This window comes from Mytilus edulis, chromosome 1 (genome assembly GCF_963676685.1).
Source record: "Mytilus edulis chromosome 1, xbMytEdul2.2, whole genome shotgun sequence".
Lineage (NCBI taxonomy): Eukaryota > Metazoa > Mollusca > Bivalvia > Mytilida > Mytilidae > Mytilus > Mytilus edulis.
Window position 1 is genome coordinate 7,609,705 of NC_092344.1, and position 27,855 is coordinate 7,637,559.

A 27,855-nucleotide genomic window follows, 5' to 3' on the forward strand; every position below is an offset into this window, starting at 1 on the left:
TAATTCGTAATCCAGGACATGACCATGACCTTTGACCTATTGGTTTGTCAAGGTCATTAGTCCCAAATGTCATTGCTGAAGACCCCATGGGTCTAGGACCTTTGGTTATATAGTAAAAGCTGATTTTGTCTTTTCAGAAACCTAAAACAGGGGTTATGCCCCTTAGAAAAAGGTCAAATCTCTTCAGTCAAAATATAACAAAGTTGCGCATTAATGACTCAAAAATTTTCCACTATTCAACACTTCTGTAAGTATTAAGGTTGCTCAGATTATCCCATAACAAGGTGCTACATCAAAGGGCAAGGTCAACATACAAATTTGACCTTGAGGTATTTTTCAAAATCACATGAATTAATGATGAATGGTGAAGATCCTAGGTGTCTACGTCTTACGGTTTCTAATTTTTGGTGGCCAACCGACACTGGTTAATTTTCATAGGGGCATAACCCTACCAATGAGTCGTTGAATCTTTTGGATTCAAATGTAACGAAGAACCAGCGTCTGATCCTGAACAAATTTCACCCTTCGTTTTTTTTCTACCTATTACGGTTAAGGTGTTGGAACGATAACCAAGTTTTTTGGTTTCGGAGGGATTACTCCGAACCGACAAAATTTTTCGACTCAAAGGGTGAGTTCCAGATAGGTATTCATGACTTTTAGACAAAGTGTGAACATGAAAGCGACATGTCTTACAGTTAAGGCGGATAACTTCGTCAAAGTTTGGCGGAAAAAAATTAATAATAAACAGAAAAAATACAGTAAGGGGTTTCCCTTTTGAAAAAGAAAAGACCTTAATATATAGAGGAACACAATTATTTCATATAAATGAAGGGAAAGATGTCCATAATTTCGCAATAAACTAAACATGCATACTATTATTATCGATATATATTTAAAAAAAAAAAAATTATATTTATTGTTCAGAAATATAATGAAGCTGAGAGAAAAGACACGGAGAAATATTAATTTATAGCTTATCATTATGTTGTCAACATCTGCCTTATGTCCGCGTTCTGAACTGACATGGCTTCGTTTTTATGCATCCTGCACTGCCGGTCGGAAGAAGACCAACAGGGACACTATTTTTATTCACCAGAATCCCCAGTCACCCTTGAGAGTTGATTTTAACTTGCCAATGCTGTACGCAAAATTGAAAGATGACACATTTACTGTTCCTTGACCTTTAAATTTTTCTTTTCAAGGTTATCAGTAAGTACCAAGTCCTTATAGATGAATATTCAGCGACTACATTATCAAAACACCGATGATTGTGACTTTGTTTATGAAAAGGATATGGAGTGGAACGATACTGTATTAAATCTACACGACTCCTTAAATCATTTTGTTTACAGCACAAACCTATGGCAGTTCCTAGAATTAATTTGTCGAGTAACCTCGCCTTGTAACATCCATCAATACATTTAAAAACAAATAAGGTACATTGTAGGTCCCACCTCCTGGAAAAACCCAAATAAACAATTTTTAAAAACACAAAATCGTCATAGCGTTATTCTGACAGGTCACTATATATAATATGTATCAATCTTGTATTGTATACATTTCCTGGAGTTAACCAATACAAGGTAACTTGTCTTTTTTTATCATCAATTTTTATTTTTTAAATTGATAAAATGCATGTCGAATTCTATGTTTCAGTAGAGAATTTTAAGTTTTTGACGTACTTAAACGTAACAAAAATATGTTCATTGTTATCTCCCGTTGACCATTTTAAAACTTCTGAATTAAACAAAAATCGTATATTTTGACGTACGTAATACACCTTAACTTGGTTGTTGTAAAATTGTGTTTGTCGCTCTTTCTCCGTTTAGTTCAAATTTATTTAATATAGCGTATTCCACGAGCGAGACTCAGAGTATACACTTGTCTTATACAAAACGGCCAAATTTTGTTCGCATGGGCCACAGGTATATACTTTGAAATTTTCTGGCTGGAATAATTATAATTTGTGGGCGAAAATTTGAAGGACGTCGAATAATTATTTTTAATGCATTTCTTAGGGGAAAATTGAAAAGGGGGGGGGTGTCACTGCGGCTCTCAATATATACAGTTACAAATGTTTCATGTTTTCGTGCAAAACGAATTTCTGTGGTCAACCAAATTGTTAACATAGCGTTCAAAGAGTATACGGGAAAATGAGTTTTTTTAACATATATATTCTAAAAAGGATAAATTTTATGAAAGATAAAGGACCTTGTACAAGTTCAGTAAATTAGGTAAATTAATATACATGAAAGTTGTGATGTTTTACTAATATTTGGGCATATTAAAATATCATGATTATCTGATTATTAGATCGTTCTGGGAGTTATTTTATTTGATTGCCTTTAAAATGAGTAAGGGCTTTACTTTTTTTTTTGTCTTATTGATAACCCAGCTTTTCTTTTTTTCAATGAATAATCTGTGTCGTGTGTGCCTTAACCTATCAAGAAAAGTAGTTTGAAAACTTGGCCAGTTGAAGGACGCCTCCGTGTGGGGGAGTTTCTCGCTGCATTGAAGACCAATTGATGGCATTCGGCTGTTGTCTGCTCTATGGTTGGGTTGTTTTCTCTTTGGCACATTTTCCATTTCCATTCTCAATTTCATTTTCCTTGGAAAGTTCATTATGGAAAGTGAAAAAAAACCATATCACTGTGTTATACATTTGCCATGTTTCATGTTTAGGATTCCTTAAATGGATGTAGGTTCAAGAGTGCCAACAGGAGTGTTACGAACGGACAGACCGACGGACAGACAGAGGGATTGAAGGTATCATTATGTTACCATTACCCCTCGAAGCATTGCTGGGGGCAGGTAAAAAAAAAAAGAAGGCTGTCTCGTGAAGAGAAAAGTTCGGCGTTTCGACAAAAAATTCCAAGCCGACATGTCAGTTATCAAATACAAGATACGGTATCAAATTACGCAGAATGGGTTATAATATCTCTAACATTTATGTCAACGAAGCATGGATTGATTCTAAGATTGTGGGACCCTTTTCCCACCATCAGCGCATAAACTTTAGAAATTGACTGTCACATGGCATTGTTGTACAAGCTAAGCTGTCAATCAAACCGATACATTAACATGACAGGTGAACCATGTCGAGTAAGATTTTTGGAAATAGTAATCTTTATTTTTTTTCCTGTTGTATTGCCTTAAATTTTGGAACTAAGTTATGCATAAGTGACAATCAAAGCTGCATAAACCAGCATATTTGATTTGTTTAAAATTTCTGTTGTTTTAATTCGGATAGCTATCAGACTAGTCTTATATGCATGATGATTTTATTAGTTGTTAGTGGCCTTGAATTAGCCGTCAGTACTCTTAGATCTGTTCCTAGTGTCTTTATATTGTTGGAATGTACAAGTACCCGGCCACATCCACTTGTATTTTTGTCCATCTGATGAGTTTATATTTTTTCAAGTGATTTTTATAGTTTGTTCTTATGTTTTACTGTTATACCACTGTCCCAGGTTAGGGGAGGGTTGGGATCCCGCTAACTTAAATTGTTTAACCCCGCCACATTATGTATGTATGTACGCGTACGGTGCCTGTTCTTAGCCAGGAGCCTGTAATCCAGTGGTTGTCGTTTGTTTATGTGTTTCATATTTGTTTTTCGTTCATATTTTATTATATAAATAAGACCGTAAGTTTTCGCGTTTGGATTGCTTTACATTTTCATTTCAGGGCCTTTTATAGCTGACTATGCGGTATGGGCTTTGATCATTTTTGAAGGCTGTACAGTGACCTATAGTTGTTAATTTCTGTGTCATTTGGGTCTTTTGTGGAGAGTTGTCTCATTTGCAATCATACCACATCTTCTTTTTCATAAATCTGCTTCATGATCATACAGACTACAAGAAACTTGGATATATAGCAAAATCGTGGTTCTATGGCAGTAGATAAGTAAAAGGGGCGGATCCAGAAATTTCAAAAAGAGGGGTTACAGGATAAAAAGGAAAAAAAACCAGTTGTTGTCTCCTTTTTTGTAATCTTCCCGTAATCTTTCGAATTTTCCGAAGAAAAAAATATCCAATCACAGACCCGCACCCTTGGTACAGCCACTGAGTAAATTATTGTAACTTTTTATCTGTTGTGCATAGTAAGCTTGGATGGTCTGCATGCAGGAAAACTACCGAGTATGACATATAACGATATTTGACTTTCTTCTATTCAACTGAAATTGATGCACAGAATTCCATGACCCTGACCTTTGACATTTTTAGGATTTAAGTTTATTTTCTTTCTGAGTCATTTTTTTTTTATAGATAATACATATCATTAATGTTCATTTATATTTTTTCTCGATGTATCTAACAATTATTGTGTTTCAAGTCATGTAATCATGAGACAAAGGTTTAAGTTATTTAACTTGTTTATTCTAAATTAAACTTGATGCACATAAATGTTTTCGTAGTGACGACGTGAAACTTGCCACTAAATATTAATAATCAGACTGAAATCGAACTGAAAAGTTAAGATTTTTCAGTTTATACAGTTCAATTTTCAGATCACAGTCCTTGCTGTCTGAGTCTGTTTAAGTCTCACTCACCTACATGAGTTGGTATACAAAAAAATTAAAAGGACCCGTCCTTACTCAATTAACCACAAGGACTGTAATTTGAAAAATGGACAAGAAAGATTTTTAAATATTGACAATTTTATCTTTTAAGAACTAAATTTAAACAAATCTTGACTTTATTCTGCAACCGTAGGAACATCTTGTTCTTCATCAGGATCATTTATAAATCCAGCCCTTCTCTTTGCAGGTCAAACACATAACTCAACCTCGCACGACGTTTAACCTTTACACTTGTCAACCAGTCGACCTATTCATTTATCGAATTTTAAACATATCGACCTGGCAAATTGTCGACCTTAACACTTGTAAACATTGTGGACCTTTTTAGAGTCAACCTGTCAACCTTTCTAGTGTCAACTTGTCGGCCTTTTAACTTATGAACTGTAATATATAAACCGATTTACTTCCGAAGTTAAACCGATTTACTTCTCCGATTTCCCGATGGAACTACAGTATCGTTTATCTTACTTGACCTGACCTTATGAGGTATAGTCAGATAGTTCAACAGCTTTCTGAACATATCGAAGCAGACCTATAAATTTTGTATAGTGAGGTCGATAATTCCCTCAGTCCCGAGAAAACGAAAGACGGATAAAAAAGAAAGGAAAATATTGACTTTCAAAAACAAAGAATACCAAAAAACCTTTGTGGTAAATCTTTTTTCTGTAAATGTGTTATATTCTTACTTTTGTACACATTTTACTTTCGTTCAGCTAAGTGCATGTCCATGTTTTTGATAAGGAAGCAACCCTTTTATTTTTAGGGGAGGGGGTACCTGGATAAATTTGTTTTATTTCTAACATTTTTGGAGAAATTTCGATTGAGCCTATTTTGTCATTGCTTGCCTGCGTGATTTTTTCTATATTCCAAACAACATGTTTTGCAGCCATTTTTGTTTTGTTAATCGATCATTTAATTTTTCGGGGGATGGTGGGGGGGGGGGAGATATTGATTCGGAAATTTTGTTTTGAAAATAATAATGGGCAGAAATATCTTCTTTTTAAATTCACAGCACGCCCCCCTCCCCAATATCGAACGGTCCTTGCTTAGTACATTAGAATTAAAAGAATATTATCCGACTGAAATTTGACATGCTGAAACCGGCGAAGGGAGACAACCACAAAATAATTTATGTCTAATAAGTCCGTATAATTGTAAGCCTAAGTCACTTGCGTTTACGTACGTCAGTTTCGTTTGAAACTTAAAATTCTCTATTACAAGACGATTTTAAATGAGTTTAATGTAAAATTTTGTTTTAAAGATTTTAAGAGATTAAAAGTTTACTATAGTGAATTTGCGTCAAGAAAATTTGAATATTAAAACGTCAATCGAATTATAATACAAGATCTAACCAATAAGACTAATATGAGAAAATAAACGTTCGGTTTGAATGTTTCATCTCATGAGTTTTACAATAGCATTAATAGGTGTAAAATTCGTACAGATACAAATCATTCGTTGGCTTCAAAAGGAACTACTACAGTAGTTATAAGTTTTCAATTATCAATAAAATTCAAATTTAATGTAAAAACTGTAACTTGCCTAGCTTGTGTTAAAAGTGTCAACATACAATTTCCTTGCATTTAAAGGGGCACTAGATGTTAAATTCATGTTCACCGATTTTAATCAAATTTTCATATTTATTTAATAACAATGTAAAACATTTATCCAAACTATTAAAAGTCTAAAATAATCAATTTAACATGGCACGGGCATGCTAATACGTAGCTTCATTTCGTGTGTATTTTTGTCCCGACGCCATCTAACTAATTATCGAGTTAACTTCTAAAGTCATCCGATGACCATATAAGCGATGTAAATATAAATATAGATATAAATAAATTAAGAAACTCGTGTTGTTGGATTATTCTAGGTCTACTTAATTTCATATTATAGATGAAAAATGAATGTTTATTATTGTTTTTTTTACCATGTTTACCTGTGAAAGTATGTTTTATGTGGATCGTATCAGTCAATCAAATGGTTTACCTTTGTTTCGGTTTCAATGTTGACATTCTTTTTCTTTAAATAACTTTACACATACAATTCACGTGTTATCCATCTCAAGCTAAGGGGTTAAATTGAAGTTCACATGAATACGGATGCAATGAGGTCGTATTATTCACTTGCAAGTGAATAATTCATAATCAATGTTTTTTAGTTTATTTTGACAAAATTAAAGCATACGGACTGCTAAAAGCGAATTATTGTTTCACTTTCATAAATGATTGAGCAAAACAATTAATATATTAGATTTTTTATATATCTCGTAAATAGTGCCCCTTTAAAAGCGAACTGGTACGCGGAAGTTTGGTAATACTTAACATGTATTTACACTCTGTGTAAAAGGCAGACTTTGCTCTCCTATTTCGTTTTTATTATTTATTTATTTTTTTAATTTGACGAATCTTTCCACAGGACTTCTACAGTGATCCCAAATCATCAAGGGTTCATTTTATATAACTATTAGAATAAAATCGTACTGATTTAAATGCACCCATGCGTATGACCTATTTTGTTTATAACTTTTACCACCTTCTTGTATACAAGTATTCCTTTCTGACCAGGCCCACATATTGCTTTTCTTGCATGCTCAAGTTTTGTTCTTAAAGTTTTACCTTTAGGATGAAGAGTTGTATTATGTCAAATATGTTTTCCCGATTATATGTACTTATAAGTATACGAACGTTTTCTGGTTTTTTTTTCAAATATAATGTTGAATAATAAAAACCTTCGCGCTTAATAGTAAATGTAATTTGAAAAATGAACTTTAAAATGAAAAACATTTAATGCAAATGACACGTGAAAAGAAAAATGCGTAATATCTAATGCATGATGCAAAGATTTCACAAAACTATGGTAATGACCATACCCTAATTTTCCAAATACTCTGATGGACCATCACACATGCACAATTACTAAGTTTAAAGTATATTTTCAAATATATAGATAGACAAGACAAGACAATAAATTATTTGAGTCTCACCTCTTATAAAACATTTACATAATATTACAATTTCCAATACAAAACAAGAGCCACTCTAAAAAAAGTTAAGAGAGACTATAAAAAATGATATATACATTTATATATATATGTCGTGTACATTTTATTATTTTGTACATGTTACTACTTGTACAAATACTTTGTATGAGTAATTACTTGTATGATGCCATTATACAAGTTATTATCTGTAATTACTTGTGAGAAAAAGATAATAACTTGTACAACACAATATCTTTGAGTTGTATATGCTTCTACTTTGTTATATTGAAAAACTCCTTTCTTTGAGTTAGTAAGTCTGGATTGTTTTGTCAATTTTCGGGTATTGTTTTCTTTTATTCTGTTTTCTCGAATTATTTTGTGTTTCTTAATTTTTTCTTATAATACAGTGTATGTATTTTTGAAATCTATATTGTGTTTTTTTTTTTCTTTTCTTTATTTCAATTTCGTATTTTGTACTTAGTGTTGTGTTTTATTGGTTGTTGTATGGGATATAGAAGCACCTGGCCACGTCCACTCTGTGTAGTATTTCTTATTGTATCCTTTGATGAGTTAAGCCCTTTTTAACTGATTTTTATATTTCGTTCTTATGTTGTAATGTTACACCAGTTGCCCAGGAAAAGGGAGGGTTGGGTCAGGCTAACATGTTTAACCCTGCCACGTTATGTATGTACCTGTCCCAAGTCAGGAGCCTGTCATTCAATGGTTGTCGCTTGTCGATGTATTACATATTTTCCGTTCATTTTTGTAGATAAATAAGGCCGTTATATAGTTTTCTCGTTTGAATTGTTTTACATTTGCCATTTCGGGGCCCTTTTAAAGCTGACTATGCTGTATGGGCTTTGTTCGTTGTTGAAGGCTGTGTTTTTTTTTAATTCTGTGTCTTTGGGCTCTTGTGGAGAGTTGTCTCATTGGCAATTATATCACATCATCTGTTTTATATTAGTACTTTTTTTGAAATGTTAGAAAAATTAAGACACACGACGAACGCAGAGTAACAACATAACCTAGCATTAGACATTGAACAAATTTAGCATAACAGCTAGTTGCCACTTAAATAGTGACTACTAGTGCAAAAGTTGTTTTCAAAAATAAACCATGATAAAAAGTTGCATATGTAATATCATATATTGGTATTAAAGGTTTATACCTTAAACATGAAAATGGAAAGTGGAACCCTTACTAGAAACTATGAAAACTGCGATGATTTGAACTTTCCAATTGCCATCTTCCCAATTCTCAGCCAAATTAAAGTATTAACAAAAATACCGACCTATAAGACTGCAATGAATATGAAAGGGAAAGAAGTTCAAAAACTTGAAAAAATGAAATGCTTGAATATATCAACCAAATGAATTAAAAGTAAATATTTTTTAAGGAAGGTATGAAGTTCATGGAGATGTAAAAACGGTATTATGTATGTCTTGAAAACATGTACAACATAGCCTTGTTACAAAACATGGCATTTTGTAAGGCCATAATCTAGAAGCCAGTTTATTGAACCCATTGATTTTAGTTTTAAAATTTAATCTTGTCAGAGGATTAAATGCATTATGAGTAAAAGTGACGATTTTTGACTACTAGTAAACCTAATGAACTGTTTTTAATTGCTGAACTCTTTATTCGTTTCTTCATCAACATTGGTCAGTAAGCCTCCCCTTTCTCCTTATAATCCATATACGATTTTGCAATGTTATCTGCAGAAGTTACTATTTTATTTTCACAATACAATATCGGTATTTGATCTTCAATATGGCTATTATTATACGTCATCTTTTTCAAATGTACTTCGTAACATAAAATGTAATTTCCTTTTCGTGACCTGATACTTAATCATAACACTCATCGTGACATTTGGGGTTATACCATGACATATAAATAAATATTTTAGAAAGAGTTGTAAATTGATAAAAATCTGAAAACTTGTAAAACTAAACTGACACAATATAATACATAAGAACAATATGAAATTAAATATGAAATAAAATATCGCAGAGAAAAAGTTTTGGCCCAACAATGGCCAGTCAGTGTAAATCTGTTGTTTTTTTGCTTTTTTTATATAAAAATGCAATTACAGAATATTTTCATTAGTATTTTAAATCATTAATCTCGAAAGGTATAAATGAAATGTAATCCAAAATGTGTGAGTGTGAAACGGTTATTCCATAAAGGAAATGCAAGCACGGGAATATCGTATCAATTGGGAGATATATTCACCGTATGGAGGTGCTGCTGGAATATTGCTACTTAGAAATGGAAAGTTCACAATTGGAAAGCTGAAATCATCTCTTTTGTCGTAAAGTTTCAGAATTTTTTTTTGTTTGAATCAGAGTGATCCTTGAGAAAGTAGGAAGCTTTGACATCAACTTTTTGGAATTTTGGATCCTCAATGCTCTTCGACTTTGTACTTGTTTGGCTTTATAAATATTTCGATATGAGCGTCACTGATGAGTCTTATGTTGACGAAACGCGCGTCTGGCGTACTAACTTATAATCCTGGTACCTTTGATAGCTAATTGACAAAGTAATCGATGAGTAACACACTTTACATTCAGACTGTTATAATTCTGGTACCTTTGATAACTATTTAAATGATTTGTTTAAATTTCGTGAATTATCATGATGGTTTGACATACATTTTGTAGTTATAGATGAGTTATATATTTTGTTTTTTGTCCATGGATTTATGAGTTTTGAACAGCGGTATACTACTGTTGCCTTTATTTATCAAACACTTTAACCTCCGACTGAATCTGGATGTTTATTTGTAGAAAAAGATTAAGTCTTTTATTAGTTATCTACGGAGAAATGGGAAAACATATTTCAATTTTTGGATCCAGATGATATATTGCTGGCAAAACAAGCTTCTGTTCAAATGACATAAACATTCATTGTAGGTTTGACACAGTTATTTATGTCTAAGCAAAGACAATACCTACAATAACCTTTATTCAGATACCTGATTCGTAATTGCCTATGAGCATCACTATAATAAACCAAATTTAGCCTCATTGAAGATTAAATACCGGATATTCTAGCGTGAAAAAGGACGTTTATGGAATATTAGGGAAAGTGGGGGAGGGGTGAGGCTTACTGACTAACTAATGTTGATGAAAAAACGAATTTAGAGTTCAACAAAGGGAGCGTTGTCAGCAGTCAATCTCCATTTCAAAACTCAAAACTGGACTTAGACACTTCAAACGTTTCATTAGGTCACTAAGGCTATTAGTTGCTTGAAAATTATCAGTGAAAGTGGACGAGCCTGGAAAGATATTGGAAAGTATCATATTTTCCCGGAACTGATTTTCAATGCTTCAGAAGAAGACTGAAATTGATGGGTGGTAAGTTAGAGCCCATGGAGTTATGATATGGTTTTTTTAAAAACAAAAATGACCTCCTTCAGATTTTGCATCTAGTCTTATGTTTGTAGACCTGCTTGTTCAGCGGGTTTCGAGTTAACTCAATCTTGTGTTTGGATTGTTTCATTGTTGCAACATATTAGCTCGACTTTAAATGTCCATTTTTACGTAATGTTTCTGATAAAGCGAGGAGGATTGCAAATTTTGAAAGAAGTGTACTTCTGAAGATCAAAAGAATTTGCATATAGGTTTGTAGGAATCATACCATCTAGTTTGGAGACAACAGTATCAATTAATTGATATTTGCTGCTGGACATTAAGCAACCAACACTAATTAAAAACAGTTCATTAGGTTTACTAAAGTCAAAAATCCTCACTTTCACTCATAATGCATTTACTCTTCTGACAAGATTAAATTTTAAAACTAATATCAATGGGTTCAATAGACTGGTTTCAAGATTATGGCACTAAAAAATGCCAAATTACAAGGCTATGTTGTACATGTTTTCAAGACACACATAATATTAGATGTCTTCATCTGACGAAAACCTTTTGTACGACTTATTTTTACATATCCATGAACTTCATACCTTCCTTAATTTTTTTTTACTTTTAATTCATTTGGTTGATATATTCAAGCATTTCATTATTTCAAGTTTTATGAACTGCCTTCCTTTTATAATTTTTACTTGGAGTTCGGTATTTTTGTTAATACTTTAGTTTGGCTGAGAATTGGGAAGTTGGCAATTGGGAGGTTCAAATCATCGCAGTTGTCATAGTTTCTAGTAAGGGTTCTGCTTTTCCTTTTTGCAAAATTCAGATTTCTAAAAATGTAAACCTATCATATCCCTCTGGTATCTTTCTCCTCTCTTTCATATTTTGCGTCCGTAAAAATATTACATTATCCCATATATTAGTTGGCTTTTGCCTGTTTTGCTATAAAAGTACATATGTATATGTCATGATACACCTCTAACTGTTCACGTTGTATGTTTTGTTTAGGTATCAAGTCACGAAAAGGAAATTATTGTTCATGTGACGAAGTACATTTGAAAAAAATTATAAATTATATAATTTTCTAGGAACCAGAACATTAATTATTCAAAGAAAATCTTAAGATTACAAAACGGAATAAACAACTTGAATGGTAGTTATATAATATGATGAAATTATCTGGTTATACCCATAAGAAAGTTTATTATGAATTACAATATACGTTGAACCACAAACGTCAAAATCAATCGCGTAGTGGAATTAACTATTTGTGGATTCTTATAAATTCTATTTATAACTTTTGGACTAGTTTAAATCTCGGTCTATTTCTGAAATTTATTCTTACATACTTTTGATTTTTTAACCCTGTATGCTAACATTGTCTATTTTTTTAACCCTGTATGCTAACATTGCCTAGGTAAATGTAAAATTGTTTGTATGCACATTGAACGACAAATCTATGTGACGTATACAATTTTCTGACGTCAGACACACAAATCATGAATGTGTTTGTAGATGGATGTTTTTGTGTTCTGTTAAATTGTTCCTTTTGGAATTGTTATACGATGATGACTGATGTACCCATATTTTTACTATTTCATTTACCGTGTCTGTTTAGTAAACGCATCAATGTAAATATAACGGAATTTGATGAGACTGTCATCAAAGTGAGAGGGTTAGCGCTATAAAACAAGGTTTACTCCACCATTTTCTACATTTGAAAATTCCTGTACCAAGTGAGGAACATGACAGTTCTTGTCCATTCGTTTTGATGCGTTTTGTTATTTGATTTTGCCATGTGATTATGGACTTTCCGAATTGATTTTCCTCTGAGTTCAGTATTTTTGTGATTTTACTTTTTAAAAACAGTACTAAACATGGTAAGCTTGAAATGTGTCGACTATATCAGTAAGTACACACTTCACTAATATTATATCATTGGTATATGTATAAAACTAAAGATCAATATTTTAAATCAAATAAAAAACAGATATAACAAAGCTCTGTTCATTACCGGTTGATAGGTTAAATAAAATTTTGGAGGATAGCAACACAATTTCATATAACAGTCCAAAGTATGAAATAGTTCAAATTATTATGGCATATTGTTATTCTTAACTATTTTCAAAAATTGATCGCCCTGAAGATCATAAAAAACATTTTATTAAAATAAAGTATGTCAATAAAGGTTTTGATTTTGTAAATATTGCCGGTATATTTAACGACCATTCTGTTTGACAATACTGAGCTACTCTTATTTGTTATATTTACAAGAAATCTACCCGGACATTTGTGTTATAATATAACCAATTGTGTAAAGATGCTAATATCAGTGAAAATACACCTACTTCATGTAATTGTAGTAATTCCGCATACATTTATGGACCCATTTCCCATGTTATAACAGGAGATCTTAACATAGTTCAAGACCGAGAGTTAAAATCATTCCTCAGTAAAGGACCTAAATATCGTCCCCCGTCAGTTATTAATTGGAATGAGTGTCGTAATATCATCCACGACTCACTCCGTACTTACTGTTTGAAATGGATAGAACGGGAAAAGGCTGACAAAAAATCTTTGGACTCTTTCTGTAATTCAGTAATGAATATAGTTGATATACGTATTCAACATTTTAAAGAACATTTTGTTATTAACAATAACCACAATAAACCTATTTCTCGTATCAAACATAAACTAAAAGAACTAGCCAAGGAATTTGTTTTTGTCCCGGCCGATAAAGCTGCTAATAATATTACTATTGTTTGACGTAAATTTTACATTGAGGTTCTGAAAAAAGAAATTACCAATTCACCAACATTCCAACTGACTCCATTTTCAGAAATCGACATCTGTAACAAACATAAACTTGTAGCTACCGCTTTACAAGCAGAACCGAATACAATGAAAGTTTCTACTATGTATTGGCTTCCGAAGCTACACAAAACACCTTACAAATATAGATTTATTTCGTCTTCAAGCCATTGTTCCACTACTAAATTGTCTATTCTTCTTACCAGTACACTTGGTACAATCAAAAACCTGATAATAAATTGTTCAAATAAGGCCTTCGAAAATAGTGGAATTAATTACTTTTGGAGTGTCAAGAACTCGTTGGAAGTACTTGATAAATTGCATGCTTATATTGGTGATTTTGAATCTGTTCAAAGTTTTGATTTTCCTACCCTGTATACCACATTGCCTCACATTCTCATTAAGAAAAAAAATCACCCACCTAATTAAATGGTCATTTAAAAAGTCAGAATGTGAATATATATGTTCAAACTCTTTTAGGTCATTTTTTAGTTTCAATAAACAAAAAAACTATGTCAATTGGACATGCTTTGATACTATATATGCCCTTGAATTTTTACTAGATAACATTTTTGTTCGCTTTGGAGATTCCGTATTTCGTCAGGTTATTGGAATTCCAATAGGGACTTACTGTGCACCACTTATTGCGGACCTGTTTTTGTATTGCTATGAGTTACAATTTATGACAAAAATCAGCAAAGACCCATCGAAACAACATCTCATAAACAAATTTAATAATACTTTTAGATATTTGGATGACATTTTGGCTCTCAATAATGACGACTTCAGTATGTACACTAAAGAAATTTATCCTGTTGAACTTATTTTAAATAAAGCTAATACTAACAATGACCACTGCCCTTTCCTTGATCTTGATATCTATATCACTAACGGAAAGCTTAATACTAAAATTTATGATAAAAGAGATGATTTTTCATTTCCTATCGTTAATTATCCATTTTTAGATGGTGACGTTCCATTGTCACCATCTTACGGTGTTTATATATCTCAACTTGTACGATTCGCTCGTGTATGTAACAATGTTTTAGATTTTAACGAGAGAAATTTATGTATTACTGAAAAATTATTACACCAGGGTTTTCGATATCACAAACTAGTCAAAACATTTACTAAATTTTATCATCGGTATAAGGACATCATTCGTAAATATAGCTCAACATGCAGACTTCTTATACGTTCAGGTATTTCACATCCAATTTTTTATGGAAATATTCTTTATAAAGCACAAAAATGTCAGTATTCACTTCAGAAACTAACAAAACCTTTAAATAGACTTATCAAGAAGGGATATAGTTACGATACTGTTGTCAAGTCACTAAAGATTGCTTATTTTGGCGTTAATTTTGATTCACTTATAGAGTCTTTGCATCGGAACTAAACACATTTATTAAAAAAACAGTTGTTGGCATGACACGGGTTATATTCTTCTCATATATGTTATGATAGTATGATACTAACCCCTAACGGGAAGGATTGTGCCTGATATTCATATGATGAAATCATAATCTTTCAATCAGTTTAATTGAAGTTTGGAGCTGGCATGTCAGTTAACTGCTAGTAGTCTGTTGTTAGTTGTGTTTTATTGTCATTTTGTTTATTTTCTTTGGTTACATCTTCTGACATGAGACTCGGACTTCTCTTGAATTGAATTTTTAAATGTGCGTATTGTTATGCATTTACTTTTCTACATTGGCTAGAGGTATAGGGGGAGGGTTGAGATCTCCTAAACATGTTTAACCCCGCCGCATTTTTGCGCCTGTCCCAAGTCAGGAGCCTCTGACCTTTGTTAGTCATGTATTTTTTTAATCTTAGTTTCTTGTGTACAATTCGGAAATTAGTATGGCGTTCATTATCACTGAACTAGTATATATTTGTTTAGGGGCCAGCTGAAGGACGCCTCCGGGTGCGGGAATGTCTCGCTTCATTGAAGACCTATTGGTGACCTTCTGCTGTTGTTTTTTCTATGGTCGGGTTGTTGTCTCTTTGACACATTCCCCATTTCCACTCTCAATTTTATAACAATTGTCGTCTGTGCAACATAAATCAAAGGACATTTTAGTTATCAGAATAAAGAACCATTGAAGATTTTCCATGTATAAGTATGCTGCTGCCTATAACGAATATTTTCGCTGCCCAATTCTTTCCATTTTTACCCTCAATCATATGAGCTTTGATGTGATTCAATACGGGTTATGTTATGCAAATTGAAAATGATGTATTCTAGAATATGTTTTTATTCTTTCAGAATAAACTGCGATACAAATTCGAATTCATCAAGAATGTGTAGAGTATTATTGTTATTTAGTTTAGTCGTATGTGCTTGTTATGCCACGTTTCCAAGACTTGTTGGCAGAACTTTAAGAGTGTCAAATGGTGGACGCTGGGGTAAATGGCAAGCACCAAGTTTTTGTCCAGATGGACAATTTGCCAGTGGTTATAAGTTAAAGGTATGATATAATGTTTTACAGAGCTGTTTCAAAAGAGCTAAATATTTGTTCATTCTGATGTTTCCTCGTCTTATTATGCCCAACCTACGATAGAAGAGGGGAATTATGTTTTCTGATCTGTGCGTCCGTCCGTCTGTTCGTTCATCCCTCCGTTCGTCCGTTCGCCCCGCTTCAGGTTAAAGTTTTTGGTCAAGGTAGTTTTTAATGAAGCTGAAATCCAATCGACTTGAAACTTAGTACACATGTATCTTATGATATAATCTTTCTAATTTAAATGACAAATTAGACTTTAGACCCCAATTTCGGGGTCCACTGAACATAGAAAATGAAAGTGCAAGTTTCAGGTTAAAGTTTTTGGTCAAGGTAGTTTTTAATGAAGCTGAAGTCCAATCGACTTGAAACTTAGTACACATGTTGCTTATGACATAATCTTTCATATTTTAAAGCCAAGCAGACTTTAGACCCCAATTTCACGGTCCACTGAACATAGAAAATGAAAGTGTAAGTTTCAGGTTAAAGTTTTTGGTCAAGGTAGTTTTTGATGAAGTTGAAGTCCAATCAACTTGAAACTTAGTACACATGTTTCCTATAATATGATCTTTCTAATTTTGATTCCAAATTATATTTTTTACCCAATTTCACGGTCCATTAAACATTGAAAATGATAGTGCGAGTGGGGCATTCGTGTACTTTGGACACATTCTTGTTTTATTTATTAGTTTCTTGTCATACTTGAGAAAACTTTATGATACGAAAAGATGAACAATTTAACAAAAAGAAATTATTTTTCATGAAACGTACAAAATGGCTTGATTTAGTTTGATACTTTGCTGATTTTTAATAGTTTGTAAGGTTTAACTAGCTATTCAACAAAGTTCAATATCTCGTTTTCTTTGTAAAATTCCTGTTCCAAGTCAGCAATATGACAGCTGTTTATAATTTATTTCACCGATTGATAGCGTTGATGTTTACAGTTTTTATTGACTACCCCTTTTTGACTTTTTGTTTTATTTCTTTAGAGCACCACTGAGGAATGAAATCGGCGTCTTCATTTTACAATGTAGATATCTTTAACGAGAACCGCAAGATACTGAAGAGATATTCAACTCATTAGTCAAAAACAAACTGATAATGTCATGGCAATATAAAAAAACACCGATCAAACTTCAAACAACAGTATACAAAACCAGGGCAAGCAGATATGCCTCATATGTGGCACTCGTCGTGTTCATGATAAAATGTTACTTAAACCTTTGTGAACTCGGTAGGTTATGGTGTAAAAAAGACGAACTTCTTGGTGCTTTAGAAATGATCATATAATGTGTCAGTTATATTGTGTCAATTATAGATGATTCACCGCCGGGCGTATCAGCAAAGGTGATTTCAATTAATTCTTTACATCTCTTACAGTCAAAATAAGCATACGGCTGCAGACATTTATGATGTACTTATATTTACTAATGATGGTTAAAAAAAGAAATAATATCAGTTTTGTCAACACAGATGATAAACCATTCAAAATTTCAGACAGGAGACCAGTACTAGTATATCTATTCTCTGTTGCACCACTGAATAACTCAAAAGCAGTAATTCTCAGATTCTCAGACAATAACGAGTCACATGCTCGATTATAATCTTGGGAAAAACTGTAAAATAATATCATCATCACAATCATAAAAAAACTAAGTAAAAATATTATGGATATCTATAACAATAATTAAAATAATAACATTAATAAGAATAAAAATAAATTGCAATGTTGAAACAGATTGAACCAGTACAAGGTTTCCTTCCCTGGCAGGACGATACTTATTTGAATGGTATAGAATTGGTGTGTGGTACCAGATATAATACTTCCGGGAACGGATATAACGTATCATCTGGGTATGGCCGTTTGGGAAATTGGAAAGGATTGATAACATGTGGAAGTGCAGGAAAATTCTTAACCGCCTTCTCTCTCCAAGTTCAAAGTAACCAGGTATTTATTCCAAAAAATAAAGAAACATTATAGCAATTCTTTCGAACAACATTATAAGCTTCGATAAAAAGAAATTGAAAGAAACACTCTTTTTTTTTTCTTTTTTTTTTAAATATTTCACAAATGACACAAAGAAGAACGATGAAGAGAAAAAGTAAGTCATAGAAGAAAAAAAACAATCGGCAGAAAGATAAACATCACATAATAAAACACTACCTAGATGACAAAAGACATTGACAAGTGTCTGAAGGAACTTTAATGGAACGCAAATGTGTCTCTAAAAATCAAAATACAATGAATCTATCGTAAGAATAGAGCTTTTTAAAAAAAGTAGTGAGCTTGTTATTTTAGTAAATAAGATGCATAAAGCATTTAAAAAATTGATTTCTGTCAAAACTGATTGCACTGCTTTAGCCCCTTCCAGTCGTTTTTTACCTTTATAATAACATTACATATGCCGTGGTTAATAGTTAAGAAATAATGCATGGCAGCCGTAGATTTGTTTTCATTTAACAATGGGTTAGGCATTGATATTCGATTATTTTACCCTGAGCGTTATTTCGATTCTGATAGGACAAATACGATAATTTGGCTAACCGTGAAAGACATATACATACGATACTGTTTTTGGCTGTTCTTTTCTACCTAATTTTGATAATTTTAGTAATATTTTATAAATCGATCATTTTTTTTTATCGTATTTTTCACTTATACATTTTTTCCATTGTAGTTTTATTCGTTCTGAAATTCGTTTTAAAACACTCAATATTCACTTTTGATTTTTTGTTTACAGAAACATACTTGTGATTTCACCATGTTTAGTTGACATGCCAAGACAACAACATCATTTCACGGAATTTTTGTTTTATGAAATTTTTCCATGAGAATTAAGTAAAAATGGATTGATTTGTTTATTTTGCTGTAGAACAGAGATAAATGTATTGTATCTGAATCTTGGTCTACTTAAACTGGGGGTTTTGATGTCGAAAGTTGAGAATATCTGGTAATAAAATAAGTTGTTCGTAACGCAGAACAGCCGTTTTTTGTGTATTACTGCGTATGCGCTAAATGTAGATATATTGTGATTATACTGGTTGACGAGGATAGGTTATAATGTACAGATAACAGATGTAACAAAGACGAAATATCTTTTAAAAGATAATGCATTAGGGAATTCAGAGGGAGGCTACTGATGATTAGCTTTCCATTCAGGTATTTTCTTGGTTGAAATCAAGTTAACTGGATTTCAGCGGAAAATCTTCATCGATCAAAGGTTGAATCTCCAAATTCTAGCTTCTCTTATTTTATAAGTTACTTAAGTTGACTAGGATGTAAATCCTTTATTTTTCTAAGTTCTTTGTATTGTAGTTTTATGTTTGCAAAAGGTATAGTTTCATTTGAACTTAGTTAAAAGAGGATCGACGCTGCCACCCCTTTTTACTTTGCGCATGTAAACTGAATTATTGTCAAGAAAAAACAATATTAAAAAACTGTAAGAGGGGCTTACTTTTAAACCGGTTAGGGAAACAGTTAACGTGTTATCTGCTGCCAAAGTAAATGTCCCGCCCCATTTATTTTGGAAGAGAGAGGATGTGACATGCGGACGATATAATATGAGTTTGAACAATTTATTTTACAAATATATTCACTAATAACCGTGTATGTATTTTGGTCATTTTACCATTATTTACAGTCTTATTTTCGTTTACTCAGCACGTCCAGACTTTTTATTTCATAATGTTTGCTCAATGTAATAACATTATGATATAAGTTCACCGATAGAATTTGCACGGGCTTAGTTCGTTTGTGTGTGTGTGTTGCATTGTCGTCGTGTTTTTGTTTCTGTTGTTTCGTTGTCTTCCTTTTATAGTTGATGTGTTCCAATCAGTTTAAGTTTGTAACCAGGATTTGTTTCCTCTCAAACTATTTATGACTTTCGAACAACTGTATACTTCTGTTGCATTTATTAATCCAGAACTATTTTAGAGGATACATTGATTTTATATCAAGTCTTAAAAAAGATCATTTTCTATACAATTGGAAAAGTCCAGGCAAATGATTTCTTCACATAATAATAAAAGTTTGATTTACACAGTATGCAAGCTAGAAATGCTACATGATTATCAAGCACATTAGTGTACATAATCAGCTCACTGACGCAGAGGTGTTTTTACAGGTGTATTCGGAAGAGGCTTGAATTTATTTGAAGTCGAATGTTGAAGTAACCAATGACAAAGATCGTTACTTTACGAGTTGATCTTGTAAAGTTTGTTTCGTTGAATTTTTTATTGGGCCTTTTGCTTAACTTGGATAAAGTCTAGTGTAACTAAAAATACATTTGAATAAATTAAAAAACAAAGTATTATGGTACTAGTAAGGTACAATTGTATGCCTTAAGATTATGGACTTTTCTGTACCGACCTTTTTTACTTCTTTAAAGTTCAAAGCGTTAATTTAGAAATATTATAGTAAGAATACATGTATTGATATTTTAAGTGCTAAACATTTTAACACTTTTTTCAGGGAAATGGAGATGACACTGCAGCCAACTCTGTAAAATTTCAGTGTCGAAATTTAAACAGTGTAAGCCGTTCTCACAGCATTGGTGATCACGGTTTTTGGGGTAGTTACGGTGCTTGGAGTTTGTCATGTGCAAAAGGAAGTGCTATCTGTGGGCTGAGAACTAAACTACAGAGACCCCAAGGAGGCTTCAGTGATGACACAGCTTTAAATAATGTTGAGTTCTATTGTTGTGGAAGTGATTAACATTTATTTTTACACTATGCTTAAAATTTACTTATTGTTACCGGCTGCAAGTATAAAAAGTTTTACTTGAACTACAACAGTTTTGTAAGTGATTAACATTTATTTGTACACTTTGCTTAAAAGATACTCATTGTAACCGGCTGCAAATATAAAAAAGTTACTTGAACTGCAACAGTTTTGTAAAGTATTTTTTGAACAAGAAATTTTTTTTAATTTTTTCTTTCTAATTTCGGAGCCCATTTTTTAAATTCCTATCTTAGTTTATAACTGTATTATTCTGATATTCAAATCTCATTATTCAATTACAATCATTTTGACAAACAAAGGCAAAGGGTATTATCTACGCTAAGAGCAAGACCGGCTACGTCTACTTGATTAACTTAAAAAGGAGAAAAACCGGCTGCGTCGATTTGATAAACCAAACAATGCTATTGAATAGAGGAGTTACATTCATTTTGATGTCTTACCCTCGGTTTTGTTTTATTACCTGGATTTTGTTTTTGTTTATTCGAATTTGGACTATTGACAAGCGGTATATTACTGTTGCCTTTATTTCATTTGTTGAAAGAAGTCTCCATCAGTTGACATTTAAGTGAATTGTTTATGCGAAAAGTGCCATTAAATTAGAATTAGGATAGAATTGAGGATAAGGCTTGTAATACTGATTTAACATTTTTTTCTTCTTTTTTTTTTAACAACATAATAATTTTATTCATCAAATATTGCTTGTTACAAAAACTATCAAGATTCCAAGCTTTTCTTGATGTACCCTGTTACACTCCACTGACTATCCAGGGAATAATCAGCTGATTAGATATACATTTATACATTTTATTAGCTATATAGGTACAGTTACTGTAAAATAACATTACTATAAAACATTTGTTAATAACAATGAAAGTTACAATATCTATTAATATAAAAATGTGGTCGTAACTAGATAATTAGTTTTATTATCAAACTTTGTCGGTGTTTCTTCTTAATCAAACTGTAAACCAAATACATCGTATACTAGTAGATGTAGTTGACCCAAACTAAAATCTAATAAATGAACTGGGTGATTAATAATCTTTACCATAACACACAAATACAAAGGGGAAAAAACATGAATTTACAACTACAAATTCACAGTCAGCAAAACAGTCATAGTCGGGAACAAATGCGAGATTCCTGTTTTCCCATGTGAATTCCATTTTCTGTTGTGTGGTTTTTCAAATAATGGTTTTCATTACCTTAGATGTTTTGGGCAAAACTTTTAGGAATTTTGGTCCTCAATGCTCTTCAACTTCGTACTTTATTTGGCCTTTTCCACTTTTGGGGATTCGAGCGTCACTGATGAGTTTTTGTAGACAAAACGCGCGTCTTGCATAAATATTTTGCATATATAAAAAGTGTACAAAATTTTATTCTGGTATCTAAGATGAGTTTATTTATGCAAAAACTAATCCAAGTAAATTATGATTTAGAACGGCTGACATGGACAATGCAACATTTTGTAGTTTGAATCACGAATCGGTTTACCGAAACGATGTGCCGGAGTTTTAAATGTATTGCCGATTATTATACTTTGGCTGAGTGTGAACTAGTATGGCGAGTGGTTCATACATAGTAGGAGACAATAATTTTCGACTCATCCGATTGATGACGTTTTTGAGTTAATACGATTCACTCAGCTTTTTGTTCCCTTGATTTGTCTCTTTCTTATCGATTTCAATATCTAATTATCGATTTCAATATCTAATTATCGGTAGAATTTTTGCTGTGTTAAGACTAATTGGTGGCCTCAGACTGTTTTCTGCTCTTTGGTTAGGTTGTTATCCCTTCAGTTGACACATTCCCCGTTTCCATTCTCAATTTTATTCTTTCGCTTTAATTTTCTCTGTTAATAGTTTACCGTTCTTTAGTAACGTTGACCTTAGAATATTTTTCTATTCTGATTAAAAAGTGGTATTAACGATAGTTCACATCTAGGTGTGAATTTAAAGTGAATAGAAATCATATCTTTTTTTATTAGATCAAGGTTCTATGAAAAAATGTTTGTAGAAATATGGTCAATGTGGAAATTTTAACCCTAACCCAAAAAGAGAAAGACAATTCAATAGAAGGAAAAGATATATTAATCTAATATTGGTATAACTTTCAAAAAGTTGTCTGATAAGAAAGATTTTAAATCTTTCATTGTAACTTTAAATTCAAAATCAAACTTAAGGTTTGTTTACAAAGTTAAAAATACATATTCTAAAATAGATCTCAAACGTATGACAGATAATCTATTCCGTTACGTCAATAAACAATAAACCAGATTGCTTATTACAATTTTGTTTTGTCACTGTAAGTGATCATGATGTAATTGCGTATAAGCAAAAGTAGCTTTAAAAGTAGGAACTCAGTACAAAACCTCTTAAAAGTATAAGAGAAATCACACAAAAGTAAAGATGAAAATATAAAATTTATTAAGATATGGATACTATAAAATTTGCATTACTGTTTTTGCATAAGATGTTGTAGAATCGCTGGTAAAGTCTATCGGAATGACTTAAAAATTTAGTTATTCAAAATATAAACCATATTTGACAGTAGCTAATCTCTCACTAAATAGTTCAAAGTTTGGTTACTATGTTGATCACATTGATCTCATCTCACTTGAGATAAAGGATATAACAGTTACAATTATTTCTGGCTAACCTGTAAAATGGCAATGAGAGTCGGTTGAAAACAAGCTTTACGCGACAAACGAGATGATTTCAGCTTCCCAATTGTGAACTTTCTATTTCTATAAGGCAACATTCCAGTAGAGCCAGCATACAGAATATTTATTTCTTAATTGATACGATATACCTCGGTTTGTATTTCATGTCATGATTTCCTTAATAGAGGGTTGCTGCTCAAATGGATGCTATTAAACCAAGAGTTCCAACTGGTGAAGTTGAAATCATCACTTCATACATTTTACGGACACTATCACGAAGTTGTTGAACGCTATGGAATATCCGTTTCACAGATGAATGTTTGTTGATATTGATGAATTTAGCCTCACTATAGGCAGGCAAGGGGCGAATAACATTGTAATGTATTGCATTACGTTACAATTACGTTGAAAAAACCATGCATTAGATTACAATTACATGTATTTATCAAAGTAACGCATTACATTACGATTACTTTTGCAAAGTAATGCTTTGAATTACACATTTCATTGGTAAATATTTTGTCAAGTGGAAATAAAAGTCAAACATTTTGAAAACAATATGAGGTCACAAATAATTATCGCATCTGCTGTAAATGTTCCATGAATTAAGTTGTAGTCTCCGTATACATGTAAAAAGTTTATTCAATATGTGATACGAATATTACATTTTTTTAAAATATCATAAGTGTTTCAAAGATTTTTTTCTTCATGCGAATTCTACATTTTCAGGTATACATCTCTGTGTTTTTTCTAATAGAAATGAAGTTTAATACGTATTTTAATTTAATGTTACTTTTACTTTTTAAAATGTACATTTGTTGTTTTTTTTTTAATTTCAATCAATATTTTTACTCAATCTTTTTCTTCTTAATTATATAATAAACAAAGAGCTAAATGACTAAGTGTCAAAATGGTGAAAGGATTGATTGTAAAACAAACTAATTACTGTTTTATGACAATGTTTAATTATCTGTTATTTAATCATAAGAAAGTATCCATTGATCTTTTGACAACAATCAAATACAGTAAAGCTTTTCAAATATCAAACTTTTTATATAGGAAAATAAATGATATTGTATGAAATAAAATGAATTTAAAAACTCTATGATATACAGGATTTTGTTATTCATTGAAAGTTACAATGTGGTAATTCTAGATAGTATTTTTATCTTTTTTTAAAGTTCTACTTGGGCCAAAGTTTAATCTCCAAATTTCCTCTAGTGATTTATGTAAAGGGTGAAATATGAATAGATGTTAAACATGTAACTCTCCAACAATATATTAAAGATATATAGTATGTACAACAAATAATGCCATATATAATAAACTCATCATAGATACCAAGACTAAATTTTATATATACGCCAGACGCGCGTTTCGTCTACAAAAGACTCATCAGTGACGCTGGAATCCAAAAAAGTTAAAAAGGACGAATAATGTACGAAGTTGAAGAGCATTGAGGACCAAAATACCTAAAACTTTTGACAAATACAGCTAAGGTAATCTATGCCTGAGGTAGAAAAGCCTTAGTATTTAAAAAAAATCAAACTTTTGTAATTGGGTAATATTTTGAAAAGCTTCATTGTTGGAAAATTTGGAATAATGCTATGGTGTTTTTAAAAAGTCAAACATACATATTCAAAAGTAAATTCAAAATTTAAAAAAGGTAATGGATAAAAAAAAAAAAAAAAAGGCGACAATAGTATACCGATGTGTTATAGTCATAATTCAATTCATCAACAATAGATCCTGGTAACAAACTAAAACCGAGAAGAAAGCAACGGCTATCTTTCTGTTTCGTTAATACCCAACCAATATACTGGCTTATTGGAATTGATTTGCAGTTGATTAAGTATGAAAATATACCATCTTATCCTCTAACAACAGAATGGAAATAAGTACAAAATCATTGTATCCCCCGCTCCAAAAAAAATGAATAACATTCAATTATGTATACAAATATCTCATGGAGCTGAAATTCGTCTGTAACTTCAGTTTGAATTTAGTTAACGAGAAAGCGTGACAGGTCAAACATATTGCAATGACCAAATATCAAAATACAAACCCTATAAACAGAAGCTAACTAGTTCCGAGTCTTAATTCTTAAACATAAATAAAAGCCATAGACAAATAAAATACCATAAAAAGTCATATAATTTTATTCGTATTATTTGTATATTGTAAATAAGTGCCTCGTTAAATGTTAGCGTATCTAGGCGTTTTATTCTTTTTATAGTTATGAATAATTTGGTTCTACTCTTCAAAGTTGAGAACGTTTTAATTGTTATTCGACACCTCTGCTGCTACAGAAAAATACTAAATGAAAATATCCACAGAAAAAAAAACCAAATACATTGTTACCATGAAAAATGTTTTAGAATCCGGACAGTTGAATATAAGAGGGATGAAAGATACAAAAGGGACAGTCAAACTCATAAATTCATGACTCATGTATCCTCATAAACTCATGAATCATTTATCCTCATAAACTCATGAATAATTTATCCTCGAACAAAAATTATTTTGGCAGGTTAATCAACAACTAATATGCTGGAATACCTCTTTAGTATCCTCCACTTTTCTTTTTTTTCCGGTTGATTTTCAAAAAGTAAAGGTTCTACTTAATAAAGTCAGTATCTCGACAACGGGCACACTGACCCATATTTATTTTTTTTGCTTTATTTGTTTCGTTATTTAAATACTAAAAGCTTGTTATTTTGAAACAGAGTAGTGAACATCCTTAAATCAGTTAGGGAAACAGGTAACGTGTTATCTGTTACCAAACTATGTATCTCGCTCCATTTATTTTGGAAGAGAGAGGATGTGACTTGCGGACGATTTAATATGAGTTTGAACAATTTATTGTACAAATATATTTACTTATAACCGTGTATGTATTTTGGTCATATTACCATTATTTACGGTCATATTTTCGTTTCCTCAACACGTCGATACTTTTTATTTCATAATGTTTGCTAAATGTAATAGTATTATGATGTAAGTTCACAGATAGAATTTGCTCGGGCGTAGTTCGTTTATGTGTGTGTTGCATTGTCGTTGTGTTTTTTGTTGCACTCCATTGTTTCTGTTGTTTCGTTGTTTTCCTTTTATAGTTGATGTGTTCCCCTCGGTTTTAATTTTGTAATCCAGATTTGTTTTCTCTCAATCTGTTTATGACTTTCGAACAGTTTATACTGTTGCCTTTATTAATCCAGAACTATTTTAGAGAATAAATTGATTATACAGCAAGCCTTAAAAAATTAAGATCCTTTTCTATACAATTGGAAAATTCAAGACAAAGGATTTCTTCACATCATGATATAAATTTGATTTACACAGTATGCAAGCTAGAACTGCTTCAGCATGATCAAGCAAAATCGTGTACACAATCAGTCCACTGACGCAGAAGTATTTTCTTTTTTTACAGAAGTACTCAGAAGAGGCATGCATTTATTTGAAGTCGAATGTAACCAATGACAAAGATCGTTACGCTAATTAATTACTTGAACTACAACAGTTTTGTAAAGTTTGTTTGGCTGAATTTTTTGTTGGGCCTTTCGCTAAACTTTGATAAAGTCTAATGTAGCTAAAAATACATTAAAATAAATTAAAAAACAATGTATTATGGTACCAGTAAGGTACAATTGTATGCCTTTAGATCATGGACTGTTTTGTACCAACTTTTTTACTTCTTTTAATTTCAAAGCGCTAATTTGAAAATATTATAGTAAGAATACATTGTATCAATATTTCAAGGACTAAACATTTTAACACTTTTTTCAGGGAAATGGAGATGACACTGCAGCCAACTATGTAAAATTTGAGTGTCGAAATCTAAACAGTGTAAGCCGTTCTCACATCATTGGTGATGACGGTTTTTGGGGTAGTTATGGTGCTTTTAGTTGGTCATGTGCAAAAGGAAGTGCTATCCGTGGGCTGAGAACGAAACTGGAGATACCTCAAGGCAACGGGGATGACACAGCTTTAAATGATGTTGAGTTCTATTGTTGTGGAAGTGATTAACATTTATGTGTACACTATGCTTAAAATTTACTTATTGTAACCGGCTGCAAATATAAAAAGTTTTACTTGAACTACAACAGTTTTGTGAAGTATTTTTTTAACAAGAAATTTTTATATATTTATTTTGAGATTTTTTTCTAATTTCAGAGCTCATTTTCCTATTTCCTATCTCCATTTAGGCAACTGT

The 27,855-nt window shown here is 31.8% G+C and overlaps 1 protein-coding gene and 1 long non-coding RNA gene across 3 annotated transcripts in view; both read left to right on the plus strand.

The window, feature by feature from the left end:
• The first annotated feature begins 1,535 nt into the window (after nt 1-1,535).
• LOC139523008 (uncharacterized) overlaps nt 1,536-27,855 on the plus strand; it is a 45,536-nt gene continuing 19,216 nt past the window's right edge. Inside the window, exon 1 of the long non-coding RNA XR_011664545.1 lies at nt 1,536-1,583. This is a non-coding gene — a long non-coding RNA (uncharacterized lncRNA). The remainder of the gene's footprint in view (nt 1,584-27,855) is intronic.
• On the plus strand, nt 16,015-27,790 carry LOC139522982 (vitelline membrane outer layer protein 1-like). 2 transcript variants are annotated; one of them, XM_071316689.1, is made up of 3 exons: nt 16,015-16,212; nt 17,981-18,190; nt 27,429-27,790. In XM_071316689.1, exons 1-3 carry the CDS (start codon nt 16,045-16,047, stop codon nt 27,666-27,668), a joined length of 618 nt encoding a protein of 205 aa, XP_071172790.1. In that variant the 5' UTR covers nt 16,015-16,044; the 3' UTR covers nt 27,669-27,790. The 2 variants fall into 2 exon arrangements, with proteins under 2 accessions (XP_071172790.1, XP_071172780.1); XM_071316679.1 differs by lacking the exon at nt 27,429-27,790 and adding an exon at nt 20,714-21,128.

Bases quoted from the DNA above. Each gene is read 5' to 3' on its own strand.
- LOC139522982 (XM_071316679.1), top strand. From the start codon at position 16,045: ATGTGTAGAGTATTATTGTTATTTAGTTTAGTCGTATGTGCTTGTTAT. The intron at 16,213-17,980 runs GTATGATATAAT...ATGTTGAAACAG, and splicing joins CCAGTGGTTATAAGTTAAAG to ATTGAACCAGTACAAGGTTT. The intron at 18,191-20,713 runs GTATTTATTCCA...CACTTTTTTCAG, and splicing joins TCCAAGTTCAAAGTAACCAG to GGAAATGGAGATGACACTGC.